The 13,110-nt window shown below is 48.3% G+C and overlaps 5 protein-coding genes across 5 annotated transcripts; 3 read left to right on the top strand and 2 right to left on the bottom strand.

Moving 5' to 3' along the window:
- The first annotated feature begins 912 nt into the window (after positions 1 to 912).
- Positions 913 to 3,916, top strand: ONS95_007459 (uncharacterized protein). The gene is made up of 4 exons (XM_058500966.1): positions 913 to 1,477; positions 1,544 to 2,375; positions 2,444 to 2,725; positions 2,788 to 3,916. Exons 2-4 carry the CDS (start codon positions 2,296 to 2,298, stop codon positions 3,635 to 3,637), a joined length of 1,212 nt encoding a protein of 403 aa, XP_058362283.1. The 5' UTR covers positions 913 to 1,477; positions 1,544 to 2,295; the 3' UTR covers positions 3,638 to 3,916.
- Positions 3,917 to 3,986: 70 nt separating this feature from the next.
- ONS95_007457 (uncharacterized protein) lies at positions 3,987 to 9,913 on the bottom strand. Its single transcript, XM_058500964.1, has 5 exons — positions 9,494 to 9,913; positions 8,837 to 9,431; positions 8,314 to 8,775; positions 7,659 to 8,262; positions 3,987 to 7,610 (listed from the first exon to the last, which is right to left on the bottom strand). The coding sequence occupies exons 2-5, from the start codon at positions 9,240 to 9,242 to the stop codon at positions 5,198 to 5,200; spliced, it is 3,885 nt and encodes a 1,294-aa protein (XP_058362281.1). The 5' UTR covers positions 9,243 to 9,431; positions 9,494 to 9,913; the 3' UTR covers positions 3,987 to 5,197.
- ONS95_007458 (uncharacterized protein) lies at positions 4,204 to 5,030 on the top strand (the record flags this gene model as incomplete). The annotated part of the gene is made up of 2 exons (XM_058500965.1): positions 4,204 to 4,908; positions 4,968 to 5,030. The coding sequence occupies 2 exons, from the start codon at positions 4,204 to 4,206 to the stop codon at positions 5,028 to 5,030; spliced, it is 768 nt and encodes a 255-aa protein (XP_058362282.1).
- A 576-nt stretch (positions 9,914 to 10,489) lies between the features above and the next one.
- On the top strand, positions 10,490 to 12,020 carry ONS95_015043 (uncharacterized protein). The gene is made up of 2 exons (XM_058508728.1): positions 10,490 to 10,800; positions 10,853 to 12,020. Exons 1-2 carry the CDS (start codon positions 10,730 to 10,732, stop codon positions 11,544 to 11,546), a joined length of 765 nt encoding a protein of 254 aa, XP_058362280.1. The 5' UTR covers positions 10,490 to 10,729; the 3' UTR covers positions 11,547 to 12,020.
- Positions 12,021 to 12,106: 86 nt separating this feature from the next.
- Positions 12,107 to 13,083, bottom strand: ONS95_007456 (uncharacterized protein; the record flags this gene model as incomplete). The annotated part of the gene is made up of 2 exons (XM_058500963.1): positions 12,107 to 12,424; positions 12,499 to 13,083. 2 exons carry the CDS (start codon positions 13,081 to 13,083, stop codon positions 12,107 to 12,109), a joined length of 903 nt encoding a protein of 300 aa, XP_058362279.1.
- Between the last annotated feature and the right edge of the window lie 27 nt (positions 13,084 to 13,110).

The raw sequence follows: 13,110 nt of genomic DNA, 5'->3' as shown, positions 1-13,110 counted from the left end.
GTATTGCCGAGGAAATAAGGTAGATATTGAGCTAAGAACGTATGGCCATGGGATGGTGGTCCCGTAATCCGTTGTTGTAGGCTCGTTTCGTGCCGCGTATCAGTCAAAATACGGATTTTCAAAGAAGTCTTTCGTGTCCTTTGTCTTGTCTCGCTTCAACGACGTTCGTTCCACTCGTCTACAAAGCTAGACATACTTAAATGGTACAGTAAGTTTCAATGGTACGGTGATAATGAGACGAGACATCCAACATTCCTGCATAAAGTTAAAAACGTAAAAGAAATAGGAATAAAGTTTTTGCCGTGGAGGAAGTGGAGTGATATGAAAGTATGAAAGTGATCCCCCAGGATGATTTTTCTCTTTCGGCCGCCGGCCCACCATCCATCCACCCCACCGAGCCCACCTGCCCACTACCTACCTACCCGGGGCCCCTGTCGGGAGTAAGCGAGTTCTTTAGGACTAGACGTCTCTTGGCCACATCGGCGCAGAAAACACCAAGACCATACGGAGGTAAAGAAAGGTACCAGACAAGAAAAAGAGAGAAAATCCCTCCTATCGCAGCTGTTTCCCAATGTTAGGAGAAATGCCTTGGTTTCCTGATCGTGCATACGAGTAATATGCCGGGCCAATAACCAGATAATTACACAGTGTTGAGAGAACCAACACGGGATGATCATGGTGTGTATCCTCGTGTTGGTTATGTGTGGCTGTCTCGGGAATTGGAAGTTTGGTACCTGGGACGAAATTATTGATTCGGCTGTTGTGAGAACGGAACGTCCAAAACTTCAGCCGAAGCCTCTACGAGTACCGTTTGTGGCTTTTCCCTTCCACGCCATCTGATACTCTGCCGTCCTTTCTCGGTCGGTGATTCCCTACACTGATCTTGGGTACAAACTCAAAACGATATGCGCAGCAAATTTCATTGGCTAACTTTGCACTGCCTAGTGTTTCCAAGCAGACAGCTTTCTCTTGACGACACCTTAATTGCCTCATAGTTGCGTGACTTCGTAACGGCGTAACCAGCTAAGCAGTGTTGGTACCTTGACGGTGCAGTGAGTACCGTTTCAACGGCTCTCACGATGTCAATCCAGTCACTGCAGTGTAACTATGATCCGACAGGCAAAGCCAGGTAAAAACCGACAAACCCAAAGCACATGCGCCATTTCTCCCACCATTTACAATAACCACACTCCACAATGGAAACTTGAAAGAGCTTGTCAAAGAAAAGACATTGATGGTACTTTGGTAAGTTCACATTCCAGAGAAATCCGAAACAGACAACGTCGTATCCAGCAGCCATCTCTCTCTCCCCCCACCCCTCTTTTCCTTTCAACATGGCACACAACTTCCAAGGAAAGGCTAAATCAAATAATAAGAAAAAACAACATCCAGGGACCTCATTTTCTTCTGGGAACCCTACCCTACCCCTGGTCTCACATCATCATTGGATCGTATCCATGAAATTTATCTACGGAGGGTACGAAAGTACTCTATCGCCCTGAACTACCCCCACTGCCTACCTAGCTTACTCGTACCTGCCCAGCCCTCATTCGCTTCGCTTCGCCTCGCCGAGCTCCTGGGGTCCATCCGTCAACAACCTGAACCACCCACCCCAACACCACCCAAGTCAAGTCGCACTACCTACCCTTCGTACACCAAGTGGGCCCCCACCTCACTACCTTATGCCATGAACGTATCAATTTGCAGCCTGCGGAGCCATCAGCGCAGCAATCAGAGCGCACAGAAACCTGTTCGCCTTTTCTTTTTTAGAGGGGACCTGGGTACCTTCATCTACAACCAGGGGCGGGGCACCATGGCAGTACGGAGTAGTACGCCCAGCCCAGACCCCACAACCACGCGATCGTGTGGCGCCCCTGACATCCGTATCTATCACTCGTTATTCGTACCTGGCCGCCGGCAAGAGATGGATAGATAATACTTGTACAAGCATCTTCTAGACGTCCCCTTTCCCCCTCATGACTCTGATCTGCTCCTGTCCTGTCCTGTCCTGTCCTGTCCTGTCTTGTCTTGTCTTGTCTTGTCTTGTCTTGTCTTGTCTTGTCTTGTCTTGTCTTGTCTTGTCTTGTCTTGTCTGTCAATCAATCTGTCTCTCTCTCTCTTTCGATCGATTGAGAGTGTGAGATCTGTCTGTCTGTCTGATCTCAGTCTGGCGAATCCGGCAGACTGCGAAGAGGAAAGATCGTCTGTTGTGTGTTCCGACCTTTCCACAAACTTCTTCTTAAGCTTAATCTTCGGCTTCATACATACATACATACATACATACATAATTCCAAGATGGTGGACTCACCTACAGATTTCGCGCGGGAAACATGGTCGTTATACGGCGTGGGATTGTTCCTCGTGGTACTGCGATAGTAAGTTCACTTTCTCCCCTCCAAAACGCCCGAACTGCTCAAAAGAAACTCTATTAACACCCCTACAGCATCGCACGTATCCGTCGATTCGGTATCAAGAACCTCCAATTCGATGACTACATGATGTTCAACGGCATCATATGGTACACCATCATGTGCGTAGCATTCAACCGAGTCATGTCCGGCGGCGGCTCGAACTTTATGACCGAAGAAGAGACTCTGGCCTTGACGCCAGAAAGTATCAAAGATAGGATTGTCGGCAGCAAGTGGGTGTTTGTGACGGAGCATTCGATGTTGTTGGCCATTTGGAGTATGAAAGCTTGTATGCTGCATCTCTATGCTAGTATCACGTAAGTAAACTCTTGAGTTTAGGTTCCGCGAAACCTTGAGAGCAAAGCTAATAAACATTCAGTGAGGGTCTACCGCAAAGGAAATACGTCAACTATGTTGCTGTATACACAGTGGCCAGTTTTGTTGGCTGCGAAATTGCTCTCTTCACAGCATGTACACCAACATCTCAATACTGGGCCGTCCCACCCCAGAACGGTACGTACCTATCTTCCTCCTCATCCCCTTCAAGCCTCACAACTAACACAAACCCCTCCCTCCCAGTCCAATGCGCCTCCTACCAATTCTTCGAAATCATCCAAGGCTGCCTCAACATCCCCGGCGACATCGCCATGCTCACAATCGGCATCCCCATCCTGGCCAGCATCCGCCTCCCCACCCAACAAAAAGCCATCCTCCTCATAATCTTCGGCATGGGCTTCTTCATCATCGTGGCCGCCATCCTCACCAAGATCTACTGCCTCGTCCCGGGCCTCATCTCCTACGTCTACATGAACTGGTACTTCCGCGAAGCCTCCGTCGCCGTCTACGTCACCAACCTGCCCACCATCTGGCCGCTCCTGAGGGAGATATTCCCCGCCATGCAGACCTGGGGCTCGTCCAAGACGAAGGTCACCAGTAATATGATGTCCGGGTCCAAGGCTTGGGGTGCTGCGGGTGGCGGGAGCAGTAAGGTCAGGATTGGGAGTAGGGATTTTCATATGTCGAGTATGCAGAAGGGGGGGATGAGGGCGGAGAGTCAGGAGAGGATTAATGGGGATTCGGATTCCGGGGAGAATCAGGAGGGGAGGATTGAGATCCAGAGGGATGTGACGTTTGAGATGAAGACGGAGACTATTGCGACGGGCGATGAGGAGCAGGCGAGGAATGGGTGGAAGAGGAATGATATCAAGACGAGTGTGAGAGGGAGGTAGAAAATGGTGATGGGATATTTAATGTATTATATTTGGGTCGGTGGAAGGGTGTTTTGCTTTTTGCGGGATCGGAGAATGATTTCATGAAAATAGATCAGTGTGTCAATGACAAGAAATGTTCCGATATGACAGTCAGAGAGTCGCCAACAGTCCGTTTGTCTTGGTGTCAGCCTCATCGAAGGCTCTCTTGTCTTTGTGGGACTGCATGTACCGTACTGCAAGTGGTATATGGTATATCTCTCGCTATTAGGCCATGCAAGGTCCGAATTGAAAGTGCGGGGTGGATATATGTTCAACTGCCGCTCACTTCCGGGTCGATCCGGGTCAATTGGGTAGCTTGCGCCTATGTACCAAAGCATTGGCTAATTTCGAGCCACTGAATGTTTACTTACATCCGTCTCGGCCACGGCAGATATGATTGTAAGATAGAAAGGTAGAGGTCCTACTTGAGCTCTCAATGTCTGCAATTCAAGGCGTTGTTTTGAGCATATGAAGGAAATGTGCTGAATTAATAAATACCGACGACCAAGTTACCGCTTGAACTACTCAAATCTGCTCCATCCACGATGCTTCCCACATCCACCTTCATCGTCATCTTGACGTCCATCGCCCACCTCACCCTCTCCGTCCCCGTCCTGGCTTGTAACAAAACCCTCCTCCTCGCCGCCTCAGACGCCTACATCGCTTCTCAAACATCCGGATCCCTCACATCCCTCCAACCATACCTCTCCACCAACTGGAGCTACATCGAAAACAACAAAGCCACCGACCCGAACAAAAGCGTCCTCAGCAAAGCCCTGAAAATCGATCACCGCCGCACCAACACCGACCTAGTAGCCTGTGCGACCTATAATGAGATAATCATCACCGATTCCTCAAATCCATATGTGATTGGCACACAACTCAGACATGATGATGCAGAGGGCAAGATCACCCTGATCGACTCGATTGCTTCGACCACAAATTCGTGGCTCTTCGATGCGAAGAAGACATTACAGTATGTATGGCAAGAGAAATGGGATGTTATCCCCGAGGGCAAAAGGGATAGCCGGGCGGTGATCCAGGCTGCTGGAGATGCATATATGGATATGTGGAATGATGCCAGTGCGCCTGGGAAAGTTCCGTGGGGTACACCGTGTGTAAGGCTGGAGGGAAGTGCCTACACAGGGACTGGAAAGCCGGATGATTCATGCAAGCCTGGTATCCCATCGAATCATAGCCAGCCTGGAAACACACATAGGAGGTATGTAATTGATGAGTCGATGGGGTCGGTAAGCATCCTTTGTATTTGGGAGCATATGATGATGGCCGCTGATAGCCATGAATTCAGGCTGGAAGAGGGAAAGTTGACATATGTGCATACGATGACTGTTTGTGGTGGAAAACCTTGTAAGCTGTGAGGTGTATGTCCTTGGAGCAGAATATAGCTTGAAACGATAATAGCGCGATGCGTGGCTAGTTTGTCTCTTCCAGTGCGATGTACGGAACAGACGCCATGATGAGCAAATATCATTTTTCTTCATAACAGTGCACCTAGTATTGTCTGTTATCATCCCGTGATTATGATTCTGACAAGATCTTTGCTGTCATGTCTTCCCATTTAGTCGGCTCGGATGCCCTGGACAGGCAGGTATCTGTATATTCAAGTACCTTTTTAATGAATTTCTTATACGCGGGCTCTGAAGGTGATAATGTACGTGCAAAGTGATGGAGCATGGCCTTCTGAATGGCGTACTGGTGAAAGCAACTGTTGCTGTGTATAGTAGCGGTCATGCTACATGACCCAGATAGCATCGAGATAATATCGTCATGTCCTTGTTCGATAGCAACTTCAATCGAATACTTCCACTGCGAGATTAGGGTGTAGGATTTGGCTGGTATATCTTCCTTCGACATATAGAGTTTTCCATCTGGCCTCAAAAGATAAGAGTGATAGGTAAATCCGGCAGCCACATTATCTGGGTCCAGAACTGCGGCAACATGTTGGGTGGGACTGGGAAAGCTTGGGGCTGCTCCAGATTCTAAGAGTAGCTTTACAATATCCGAATGCCCGTAGTAAGACGCCATGTACAGCGGAGTCGGGCTTACAGATATTTCCCAGTCGTCGAACTCGGGGCCACCTGAAACGTCAATCAAGGCTACACCATGCGAATCTTGATAAGAGCCGTGGAAAACTTCTGCACCAGCAGCGATGAGCATTTCACAAATTGCCAGGGCTCCCATCGCAGCTGCAATGGTCAAGGGCAGCCCATGTGCTGTCAGCTCAAAGCTGCTTCGGTATTGAAGTAGCAGTGCCACCATCTGCCGGTTTCGAGATCGAATAGCCTCGACAAGAGGTACCTGGTTTAGGGAACTGGTGAGATTTGGCTCGGCGCCCAGATGGAGCAGTTGGGCAACAACAGCGAGTAAATTCTTTTGTATGGCAAGAATGAATAGGTCTGCAAGGTCATCAGGAGTGGTTTGAACTGGCCATCTTGGACTTAGATGGAGGAGGCACTCAGCAGCTTCACTGTCTCCTGCAGTGACGGCATTCTTGAGCATACTTTCATACGTCCCCCTGTCTGAACACAATGAAGCGAAGTTGTGTCCTGCTCTCACGAGGTACCGAACAGTCTCAAATTGCCGTGAGGCAAAAGCCCGCTTAAGAGAACTTTCCCACCAATCAGGACTAAACCACATGCGAAGGTGCTCTTGCTCTTCGACCCCCACATATGATTTGAGGTACTTGATGGTTTCTAGCTCGCCAGTACCAGCGGTTAGAAGAAGTAAGAACGATGGTAAGTGGTCAGCAAAGTCCCGTGCCGTTGAACGGGTATCGTTGAATGGAATCTCTTTTAAGGCAAGATGATGACCTTTCTGGCAAGCAAACAGAAGCTGTGACAGCAACCACAAAGAACAGTCCAATGCAGACTCGGACCGAAAAGGCTCTTTCTGGAGCGCAATTAGAGAATCAACATCAGACTCGTGTATGCCAACGGGCCCCTTGCGACCGAGGAGAAAGTTGCTCCAGGCATCCAATACAAGCTGGGCTGGAATACAGTGTTCCATCACCGAAGAAGCCATGCGAAGTAAGTACCTGTGATTTGCCATCAAGGCCCACCCAAGGAGAGCTGTCGAGCTTGACTGTTGTGTTGATTTGCTGAATGATGCCCAAGGGCGGAAGTCGAAAAGTAATTCTTTCCAGCAGACTAGATTCTTGAACATCTGATCTCTTCGTTCGGTATAGGCAGAGGATTCAAAGTCGATAGTATGCCATAACCAATGTTTCACGACGTATGGTAGGAAATGAAAAGCAGACATAAAACTTGCCTCTACCTTGGATCTCGGGTTAGGGTTCACTAGGTTGACATTGCGGGGTGCTGTCCTGGGACCCCGCAAGATATTCCAAGCCCAAATGACTTTTCGCCCCGGATGACCCGAAGGAACCAAAGCGGCACTGGATGTCATCTTTTGCAGAGCAACAATATCGGTGTTCGTGTTACTTCTATATCGTGTGACCTGGGTTTCGAAGCAAGAAAAGGTGAGGTATGCAAGACAAAACTCGCCAGCCATTTCATTGGCATCTCCAAGTCCAAACTGAAAATATTTTCCGTCGTCTTTCAAGAAGTATTGCTGGACAGTGTAATGTGCCAACTGTACGATGTCGGTTTCTGTATCGACGATGACGAGATTTCCACAGGCTCGGATAAGGCGGTTAAGGTCGGTTGGGATTTTCTCCTGTGTCCAGTCTTCGTCCTCCAGGGTGAAAGCAATCCCTTCTCTGATTTCGTTGACGTGAAGAGGCTGACGGGTACAGACTATCCATTTGAACATCCTTAAGATCATATTTCGTCTTTCGGTACCCTCGATTCGCCCCAGCAGTCGATCATATGTCTCGCTTAGACTCCGAGGCAGGTTTTCGAGGACAAGTCTGATCCCGTAGTCGGACTCGGCTTCGCAAAGGTCACGAAGCTGAAATTCTACCCACAGAAACCTGTACTGCTCTTAGCAGTGGACATATACAGCTGACTTTGTGACTTACATTCCCCGAGCTCCATTGACAAGTTTCTCTACGATCAACTCCTCCAAACTCGAATCTTGTAAAACTAACATACCCTCTGCAACTCTACGTCGAGTTGAGGCTTGGACAAAGTTGCGAATGTCCGAGGCGATCACCGAAGGCGCAACTGAGATACTGGTGAATGGAACTATTGAAGGAATATGTAGTAAGGATGAGAGATCTTGCCGTCCTGTTAGGAAAAGCCTTATTGGTACCGAGTTACCATCAATCAAGTCCTTCAGTCCGTGGCAAATGGTCTTTTGAGACTCCTCGGTCAGTTCGTCGATTCCATCAACAGAGATGTATATGGGATCTGAGCAGAGCTCGATGCCCTTTCGAAGGGATTCAAGCGCACATGAACTATCTGTGAGCCTATCTCCGTCGTGAGCTGCATTTTCGATTGTAGCGGCGAGAGTTTCGGGTATGGATTTCAATTTTCCAAGCACCTGGCGCGCAAGGGCTCCAAACAGGTTTGCTGGATCAAGCGTTCTCTTATCAGAGTAATCACAGTAGTAGTACACGGTAGTATTGTTAGTGAGAAGAGAGTCAACGATGCTGGATGCCAGGACTGATTTTCCACAGCCAGCTGAGCTTGTTAGTGCATAGTCTAAGTCTTGAGTGGTGCATAGGAACGTACGAATACCATGACAACATAACACAGCCGATTCTGTCGATGATTTCCATTCCTTATACTTCGTATCTCCGATGAGCCAAGTTCCTGTTCCTTCATACCTCAGTGCCTTCAGTTTTCGATGCTTGTGCTCGAATGCGACTGTTGAAAGTCTTGATAAGAGCCTCCGTTTTCGTTCGGCAGCAAAGAGGGTCAGCTCCTCGTTCCGTTTCTCAGCTGCTTCAATCATATAGCAGACCCTAGCCTCCTCATCGACGCTCTTTTTATGTTGCCGAAAGCGTTCGATTGCTTCATCGAACTGCCTATCGAGAGACACTGGCTTGAGAAGTCTGCGGAGGGATGATGTCTTTTGCTCCAGTATTGTCTTTCGGAATTGTGTGCAAAGCTCAATGATATCGAGGTATGCATTCGACAGAGCTTGGGTGAGACGCTGATGTTTCTCTCGACAATAGATCCGTTCGTAGTCGCCTGCAGGTATTAGTTGCGTTCGTCAGGCGCTTCTTCGAATGGCAAACACGGCCCAACTCACGGAATCTAGGCATTACATCTCCAATCCTCCCCAAAGTATCCACAACTCGTTCAAAGAACTTCCCATAGCTCCTCGCTAGTATCAACAGCACCCTGATACTCCCCCATATCGGCGACAGGTACAGAGGGGCAATCTGGGCAAAGGTATCCAAAGCCTTGCCATAACTCTCTATGGCAGATACCAGCGGCCCCAATTTTTTCGCCACAGCTCGCACACGGCTCTTCTCTGCGTCTGTTCGGTTCTCATTGCTGGTAGTATAGAAGAGGTTCTCGAGTGTTGCGTTGTTGAAGATGTCGCGTTCAGTGGGGTCAAGGCCAGAGAGGAAGCGGTCTTTGGCCAATGTCCAGGGGTCGTCGCTGCCGTTCGGTGCAGCCGAGGCCGAAGCTGAGCCAGCGGTGCTTGACATTGTTTTGCTTGCTTCCGTTATGTTCAGAGCTTTATCTGACAAGCATCAAATAGATGAAATGGACTGAAGTAGCATCGATGGGAATGTCTTCGTCATTGTGGCCGCAGGTTTGACAGCTCATATGGCAGAGCCTCGTCGTGGGGGCGATCATTTGGTGACCAAATCCGCCTTGTGAGGCTGATTCCAGGGCTGAATATCTTCGTCAACCACATCGATTTCCGTCCAGTATTCAACTTCATTATATTGCGTACTTTTTTTCACGCTCCCAATTACGCGGCGTTCTGTTTCTCGTTATTTAGTATATGATTCCAATACTCACAGTGTTCTCCATAGTACTATTTCAGTCCACCACTAGTTATACATGTCCGATTGATCCCGTATGAATCAGCAAAAACGGCAAAGATGCTGTACAAGGAAGAATTACCTGAAGACAATAACGTAGATTTTCATGACCATGTGGAAGACCTCTAATTATGTCTCTCGAGGTCTCAAAATCACCTTTTGAGTGCTAGCCTAACAGAAGACAGACTCATCCCTGGGCATGCATGTCAGCAAGGCTATCAAATACCCGGGATGCTGAAGATCCCAAGAAGCTGGAGGAGGTAAGCAAGGCTATTGGTCCACAGCTTCAATGATTGTGGGATTGGTCAAATCTGTCAGTAGAAATCTCATCTGAATCATCGATTAAAAACATCACAAACATATGTCCAAAGCGAGATGCCTTCCTTTCTGCATTTCATGCTCATTTCGTGTGAAGACATTCACACCACAACCTATTCAACGTCCAGAAGACATGAACTTGCATATGTTCCAAAGTATTTCTCCCCGTCAGAATCCCAAAATCTGTTCCTTGCGGCCGCACTTCGAGTGAGCTCCAGTGAAACCTTGACAATAAGACAATCCAGATGGGGCATCACATCAGCGCTAACATCACATCCAAACCGGGCGCAATGTTTAACTTCGTAAGTTTTGGCTGCTGGCAGAGCTTATGTGATTCTGTTAGGCGTATCCGTTTGAGCCCAGCATCTCAACATGCCGTTCTCAGCAATAATCGTCCTGTTAGGGTATCATGGTGCCATCAGCCATATCGCTCACGACTTGGCATTTGGTCTCTCACGTCAGTACGGCATCTAAAAAATTGTACACAAAGATATATAATGACAAACAACACACCTAGAATAACATCCCATATCACAAATCCACCAAGCAGTAATTACCCGCCAAACGTCCCCCCCCCCCCACCCCTTCCACTCCGCCATCATCACAAATGATATACTTCAAAGTCAACGACATAGATCTCCTCATACTTCTCTTCCTACTATGTCCCTCTCATATCTGCCCCTCCGAAGACGACAAAGCTCGCGTCGAAGACATCACATCTGGACCAGAATCAAGGAATACATCTCAATCGCCAGCGCCGACTATCCCACCCTCTGGGCTCAACACCACGTCCACGGGTACCCGCAACCATACATCTTGTTCTAAGAATGAGGTGTAGGTTCAGCCAGCCGACTCTCAATACCGATTTTGTCAAGGAGATGGGTGCTCCAAGATATGGGTTCGTTTCTACAGTCATAATCTCTCAAATGTGCATCATTAATCCTTTCCAGATCGAAATCTCTACAACCTCCCCAAACAGCTCGTGTGGAAAGTTTACGTGTCGGTCTGCCTATCTTAGTTGCTCTCATAAACTTGATATTTCCTCCGAACTTGAATGTTTCGATCTCAATATTACCACACCAGTGGTGGCAAATGCGGGTCATGACATTCCCATTTTATAGCTATATTGAGTTTATGTTGGGGAAAGAGTGGAATTCGAGGTTCAAGGGAGGGAATGAGTTAGAAAGGGAGATTGTGAGGGGGCTTGGACCCAATGAGAAAGTCGTTGATGAGAATATAGTGTTGTTCTTGAGAAACTGGAGGAGAAATGAGAACAGGAATGTTATCATAAATACAACGAGGAAGAGAGGGAGGTCTTTCTGGGAACATATATTGCACATCTCGTCCAGTTTCCCGGAACAGGGGATCGTATTGCTGGCAGAGATGCTCCAGCTTGATGTGTGGTTGAGTCTTGAGTGTGCTCGTAGAACTCGGGACAAGATTCAGATAGAACATATTGATATATTAAAATATAAGATAGTGATACAGAGTGGAGATGCAAGCGTCTCCACGAGATCAGAAGAGCAAACGAAATTATTTCGGTCTTCCTACCGTCAGTACTTCTCGCTTGTTCACCCCTCACTAGGACACCCAAACAACGGAACCAAAACAAACACTCTCTCACGAACACTACCTCTTCGGTAGCTGATCGTTCGCACGTCCCAGAACTACTTATGCACGACATCCCCTCTACCCGCAACCTACTCCACTACGCTTTACTCTCCACTCGCTCCCTTGCGTTTCTAGAATAGTCGAGCGGAAAAGACCCGCGATATCCCCAATTCCCGCAATTCCCGCGTCGTCATTGCAGCCACTCCACTGCCTGCCCCTCTCTGTTCTGGCTTCAGGACAATTTGTACAGAAAAGTTCCTGTAGAAGATTCGAGTTACAAAGATAGGATTCTATAGAGGAGTTAATTGAAGCCGAGTAAGGGACTGCGCCGAGGGGCGTGTGTCGATGTCTGCATGGAGGGGTAAAATTGTGCCCCTCCATGCGGCCGCATTGCGACATTACCACAACTCAACATTTGAGCAAGAAATTCGGGGAGTTTGGAAATCGATGGAAATATGAGAGGGTAGAGGTAGGAATGAAGAAAGGAGACTTTGATCAAGTACCAAGCATTCATAAAATCTATCTACAGAAACTCAACTCCCCTCCCAAAACACTAGCAATGCACCCCCATCTCATCCCAAGCCAACCCCTCACTAAACCCCAAAACTCTTAAACCTCTCCTCCACCGGCACAAAGGTCTTCTCTCCCGGTCCACCAGCCGGCGTCCCAAACACCAACTGCGCATTTAAAACCCAATCTTTATCAATGCCCCACGTATCCGCAACCTTCTGATCAATCAACGGGTTATAATGCTGAAGATTGGCACCAAGCCCTTCCGCCTCGAGAGCAGCCCAGATGACGAACTGGTGCATGGCGTCGGACTGGGTGGCCCAGCCGGGGAACTTGTCGGCGTAGATGGCGAACTTGTCTTGCATGCCTGAGACGACGGAGCGGGACTCGAAGAAGAGGACCTATTGGAGACGATTATTAGCATTTATCTCAGCTAGAAAGACATGAAGTAAAATGGAAGGGGATATAGACGAACAGTTCCATAACCAGCCTTAAATCCATTGATTCTCTGCTCAGAAGCCGGGAATTGCTCAGGAGGCACAATAGCCCTCAGCGCCTCCTTCACAATCTCCCACAACTTATCATGCTCCTCCTTAACGAGCAGCACTACCCTCGTGCTCTGGCTATTAAACGAAGAAGGGACATGTAGAACAGCCTCTTTGATAATCTCCTGGATCTGAGCGTCGGAGATGGTACTCTCCTTCTTGAGAGCGTAGTATGTGCGGCGGTTCTTGACGGTCTCGAGGAAGGACTTGGAAGACATGGTTGCAGCTGTTGTGGAGAAGTGTTTGTGATGGTTGGTAGTTGTTGAGAGTGGTGTCTGGTATAGTGAGGCCGATGTTGATGATCTTGTAAGTGTACTTGAAGAATATCTGGAGCCAGAAGAGAGGAAAGAGAAACCTCTTATACCCCTCATCGCAGCCCCATCCAAGTTCCAGCTCCCAAACAAAGTGGGTACAACCCCTCCACCAGTAGTCCTTCTCAAAACCAACGACGCCATCTCATGCCAGGAAAGCGCAAGCAGTATACTTCCCAGGAACACCCACAACGGAATCTGCATATCCTTTTCGAGGGCCCTTTCTCTACA

This window comes from Cadophora gregata, assembly GCF_030347475.1.
Source record: "Cadophora gregata isolate MNR1 chromosome Unknown scaffold_2, whole genome shotgun sequence".
Classification (NCBI taxonomy): Eukaryota; Fungi; Ascomycota; class Leotiomycetes; order Helotiales; family Ploettnerulaceae; genus Cadophora; species Cadophora gregata.
This window is presented reverse-complemented; position numbering and strand designations above follow the sequence as displayed.

Bases quoted from the DNA above. Each gene is read 5' to 3' on its own strand.
- ONS95_007459 (XM_058500966.1), top strand. From the start codon at position 2,296: ATGGTGGACTCACCTACAGATTTCGCGCGGGAAACATGGTCGTTATAC. The intron at 2,376-2,443 runs GTAAGTTCACTT...ACACCCCTACAG, and splicing joins TTCCTCGTGGTACTGCGATA to CATCGCACGTATCCGTCGAT. The intron at 2,726-2,787 runs GTAAGTAAACTC...ATAAACATTCAG, and splicing joins CATCTCTATGCTAGTATCAC to TGAGGGTCTACCGCAAAGGA.
- ONS95_007457 (XM_058500964.1), bottom strand. From the start codon at position 9,242: ATGTCAAGCACCGCTGGCTCAGCTTCGGCCTCGGCTGCACCGAACGGC. The intron at 8,263-8,313 runs GTACGTTCCTAT...TAACAAGCTCAG, and splicing joins GTTATGTTGTCATGGTATTC to CTGGCTGTGGAAAATCAGTC. The intron at 7,611-7,658 runs GTAAGTCACAAA...AGAGCAGTACAG, and splicing joins GTCAATGGAGCTCGGGGAAT to GTTTCTGTGGGTAGAATTTC.
- ONS95_015043 (XM_058508728.1), top strand. From the start codon at position 10,730: ATGAGGTGTAGGTTCAGCCAGCCGACTCTCAATACCGATTTTGTCAAG. The intron at 10,801-10,852 runs GTTCGTTTCTAC...AATCCTTTCCAG, and splicing joins ATGGGTGCTCCAAGATATGG to ATCGAAATCTCTACAACCTC.